Genomic DNA, 5,000 nt, shown 5'->3' on the forward strand with positions numbered 1-5,000 from the left:
CTATGTGAAGAATGCATTGGGAAAACTGACACATGTCTCACTGTCTTTGATCTGAGATAACAGAATTTTGGATTTCTTCTACTCCGTATACGCTTCAACAGTCGTAACGTCACATCCCTCTATATGACGTATGGTAACTTTGTAACTGGCTCTAAACTATCGGAACAATGGCGGACACCCTAAATAAATATTTCTCCGACGAGCATAAAAGTTTATCCAGATGAAAAAAACATTATAAATCTGATCAAGTTTTGACTTTTACATATTCTGATCACAAGGCAAACGAAAAGTTCTAGCCCGCATGAAGAATAAAAAGTACCGATTTTCTTTGTTTAGAACCACGATGACTGCCGTTGCTGGGCGACGTGACATCAGACTTGTATCCAATTTGATCGATCTACATTGATCATTTCTTCCAACCCAGTCATCAACCACATGATTTTGTTGCTGTTTAATGATTGGAAAACAAATAAAATAAAATGCAATATAACTGTATTCAATGTTGTTTGAGTTATAACGTTACATTGAGTTATATAGAGTTATATTGTATTGTATTTTATTTGTTTTCCACGTTCATTTGTTTATTGTTGATCTGACGAAGAGTTTGTACCCGAAACGTCCATTGTCCGTATTACTCCCATCCGAAGCCTCTCCATTTTCACTCTTTCGTTTGTATTTTCACGATCCCAGGCTTCAGGCAGCCCCCACAGCTCTATACTAATCAAAATGTTGTGAGTGTTGGGTTATCCATCCTTTTCCTTTCCGTTAGATAAAGATCTGAACAAGTGTGTATTGACCCTCTTCTTACCACCTGCAGCAAAATCGTCACATTTGTTATGACACAATATACATTTTTCTTATTCAGATTATTTTGTACATCACAAACTTTGAAGACTTATCTTTGTCTGATTATATAAGAATATTAAAGATCCAACCAAAAGAGTGCCTGCATTCAATAACGCCAGGAAATACTGGACTTCCTCAAATCGCCTCTTAACTTGACATGGCAGAACTGCATCAAATATGTGCAGATGGAAACTTCGAAACAGTGATACCTGCCAGAAATGTAAGGCAGCCCCAGAGACCAGCGATCACATCGTCCTCCACTGTCCAGTCACTAAACTTGAAGGTGGCTACGAAACAGTCCTTAGGGTGGAGGAAGACTTTAGAAGCTGGGTTAACGAAATAAATTTGCAGGTGAAGCCATACGCTACTAGATACATAAGAATATAAAGTTGTTTTATAGAGAGTTTGTTTGAGTTTAAAATATCTATTTTTCTGCAGGGTAAGCCTTCCATTTTTGGAACATATTGCAAAGGATCGGTGGAGAGAGTTAAAGATGCCATAAGCAAGAAAGAAAAATACAAGAAAAAAATTTCCATCCCAAAATATCAGTCGACCTCGACTTGGGATCGAACCTCAGACCTTCTGGTTACCGATCTGACGTGCTACCATTACACTGAAAGGTCCCATCCCCATCGAAGGTCGACTGTTTTTTTAGATGTTATTTTTTCTTTCTTGCATTTATCTTTTCTTGCTTTGTCTGGCACCTTTCATTCACACTTGATCAGTACTTTATCTTACACAGTTATCTATTTCCTGCTCTTAATTACTCCATTCCGTTAAATCAGCATTTTGAGCTCATGTTACTACCGATGTATTTGTTAAAATAATTCCTAAGACATCACCCCCCCCCCCACGTCCCCGCCCCCGATCTCTCTCTACCCAGGTGACGTTATGTACAGTGGGATACGGTGATGTAGTACCTGCCACATGGGGCGGAAAACTCATCGCCTCCATTTCAGCTATATTTGGAATCTCCTTCTTCGCACTTCCTGCTGTAAGTATGACGACGGCTTCATAACTTCATGAAATATCACCCGATTTTCTTTCAAATACTCCCCATGTGTTTTCAGAAAGTACAAATCCAAAATTGTCACCTTCCGACTGATTATCTCATGCACTGACACATAGATATACTTCATTTTAGAAATGGCAACTAAAATATTTAAGTCTCGTGTGTGTGTTTTTGTATAAGTGTGTATGAGCGTCAGAATATTTATTCATTTTTATATTATTAGCTATTCATTTGTCTACTAATTTATTTATTTATCTAAGCATTTTAACTGGAGTGCTCATTTATAACAATGGATTATCTGCGCTCTCTCTCTCTCTCTCTCTCTCTCTCTCTCTCTCCTCTCTCTCTCTCTATATATATATATATATATATATATATATATATATATATATATATTTATGTGTGTGTGTGTGTGTGTGTGTAAATAAGTTCACTCCCATTTTTCTGTCGATACAATTGTTTTAATGGGTTTCCATCTCGTCAGACGACCAAAATTGTCGACTGACGATATGGAAACCATTGAAACATTTGTATCGACAGAAACATGTAAGCTACCTTTTTTATTTTATATGCACTAATCAATATTATCGAGCACACTCGTACCTAAAAGTACCCACCAACAATCGTAAATATATAAATATAATATGTATATATATATATATATATATATATATATATATATATATATATATGGGGGGGGGTGTGCGTGTGTGTGTGTGTGTGTTTGTGAGTGTGTGTGTGTGTGTGAGTTATAAGGACCCCTCTACAATTACCCAGATGCAAATGAAGTTCCTTTTTTTAGATTTCAAAACCATGTTTATATAATCACGTCTTTTCCCTAGGGTATTCTTGGTTCTGGCTTTGCCCTCAAGGTCCAACAGCAACAGCGCCAGAAGCATCTCAACCGTAGACGTGTGCCAGCGGCTAACCTGATCCAATGCCTATGGCGATGCTACGCCGCTGATGAGAATTCTATGTCCACGGCCACCTGGAAACCACACCTCATCCCCTGCCCTAGCCCTACTTCGTGAGTAGCTTGTTTCAAAACGGTATCAACATAAGTGCCTGCTCCACTCACTTTTTCTGAATTAAAAAAAATTCACCCCATTTACCGGAGCATACTCAATGTCTCAATTTTTTCTATGTTATATGTTTGTGTTGAGAATATTGGCTATTAAGCTTAATAGCTGGCCAACTAACTTCGCGGAGTTGTGTGTGTTGGACCCGCGATCTCAAGTAGTCGGCAAGAGAGAGAGAGAGAGAGAGAGCTCTAATAATGACCAGGGTTAGAAACGATCTTTTTTGGGATCGTGGATAGCTCATACGGTAGAGTCACTCTCTCCCCGGCCAGGCGGAGTTGTCGTTCCAGTAATGTCGCGGGTTCAAACCCCCATCACCGTCGCGAAATTGTTATTCTCTATTGTCTTCTGGCACTTTCCTACTCACTTCATCTCTTGTTGTTAAAAACGGTATTATATTGGATAAAAGTATGAAAAAGTGTGTTTTCCACGGCCACTTGGAAACACACCTCATCCCATGCCCTAGCCCTACTTCGTGAGTATCTTGTTTCAAAACGGTTTTAAATCGGATAAAGATATGTAAAAGTGTGTATTCTATGTAGTCTTGTGGTATACGCTCGCCTTTACGATTGGAAAGTCCAGGGTTGGACTCTTTCTCGGACTCTCCGTTCCTCACGGCACACCGCCATAGAAAGAAAATTGTCGAAAATAAAATTTTGGAAACGTCATTTTAACTTTGCGGCACCATTAATCTGGAATTCGCTATCTCGGTCTTTGCCATACGTTTACCATATACATTGATAACAACAAGAGAAGAAGTGAGTAGGAAAGTTCCAGAAGACAATAGAGAATAAAAATTTCGCGGCGGTGATGGGGGTTTGAACCCGCGACCTTATTGGTACGACCACTCCGCCTGGCCGGCTAGACCGTGACTCTACCGTATAAGCTATCCAAGATCCCAAAAAAGATCGTCTCTAACTCCTAGTCATTATAAGAGCCCTCACTTCCCGACTACTTGAGATCGCGGGTCCAACATACACAACCTCCGCGAACTAAGTTGGCCATATACATTGAATGCTTCAAGTCTAGACTGAAGAGTATTTAAGATTGCCTTTCCTGTATATTTCATAACCACATTCTTTATCGTCCATTGGTATCAACACGTTTTTATTTATACCCCAAACATGTCGAAAAAGGTATTAATAAGTTTGAAATGTTAAAAGTCTCAAATTATGCATGACAAGTTGAATATATTAACTATTTATGTGGCGGTTATGTGGTATTGTGGTATGACACTTGCATTCAGATCGGAGGGTCCTGGTTTCGAGGGTCACTCGGCGCATTGTTGAGTCCTTGGAGAAGGCTCTTTACTCACATTATGTCACCGTACTCAGGTGTAAAATGATTACCTGACCGTTACAGCGTTGTCTTTGTCCGAAAAAAAATGTAATATCGCATAACAGGCGTCGTGTCTTCTTCTACACGTCACGTGTTACTGTTGGTCAGGGACTCTTTGTAACACGCATTGAGCACGTTAAGTGGATATTGTGCTATATAAAAACTCTGCAAGCGTAATGAATTTTAGAATATTAAAATTTTGACAATTGTAACATTTAACTTTCATGAAACGGTAATTTTTAATAATTTGAAAACGGTAGGGGCTGCCTGAAGCCGGTGATCGTAAAATACTAACGTCCATTGTCTGTTTCGTTCCCATACGAAGCTCCCCATTTTCAGTCTTTCGTTAGTAATTTCTAATTATATTTCTTATGTCAACTCTGTTTTGTGAAGAGCCCTTGAACACGTTTGATGGAGTTTGGCGTTCTATAAACGTTATTTATATTTATCTATTTATATCCCCCAGAGACCGGGCGTTCAAAAACAACACGTCCTTTGTCAGTCGATTCTCCACAAGACGACGAGATCGCAGTAACACCAACAGTGGCGGCACCGCGGGTGGCGGAGGTTTGGGAAACAGCACCACGAGCCCATCTGGAACGGGCAGTAATATAACGACGCCAACAACCAATGGACATTCGCCTATGATCACACGTCACCATTCTAGAAGAGCAGCCATCTCAAATTCGGAGGAGGAAGTTCCTAATGTTTTAGACAGGTAATCT

General features: G+C 39.6%; 1 protein-coding gene across 1 annotated transcript in view; it reads left to right on the top strand.

Annotated features, from left to right (window-relative positions):
- Nucleotides 1-5,000, top strand: part of LOC144957259 (potassium voltage-gated channel subfamily KQT member 1-like) — a 241,768-nt gene that overhangs the window by 203,405 nt on the left and 33,363 nt on the right. The window contains exons 6-8 of the mRNA XM_078888346.1: nucleotides 1,730-1,840; nucleotides 2,701-2,885; nucleotides 4,742-4,993. Of these exons, the coding sequence (XP_078744472.1) occupies nucleotides 1,730-1,840; nucleotides 2,701-2,885; nucleotides 4,742-4,993 (548 nt within the window). The remainder of the gene's footprint in view (nucleotides 1-1,729; nucleotides 1,841-2,700; nucleotides 2,886-4,741; nucleotides 4,994-5,000) is intronic.

The sequence above is a fragment of the Berghia stephanieae genome, chromosome 11 (genome assembly GCF_034508935.2).
Source record: "Berghia stephanieae isolate SIO BIC M18660-M18661 chromosome 11, UCSD_Bste_1.3, whole genome shotgun sequence".
NCBI classification, from domain to species: Eukaryota; Metazoa; Mollusca; class Gastropoda; order Nudibranchia; family Aeolidiidae; genus Berghia; species Berghia stephanieae.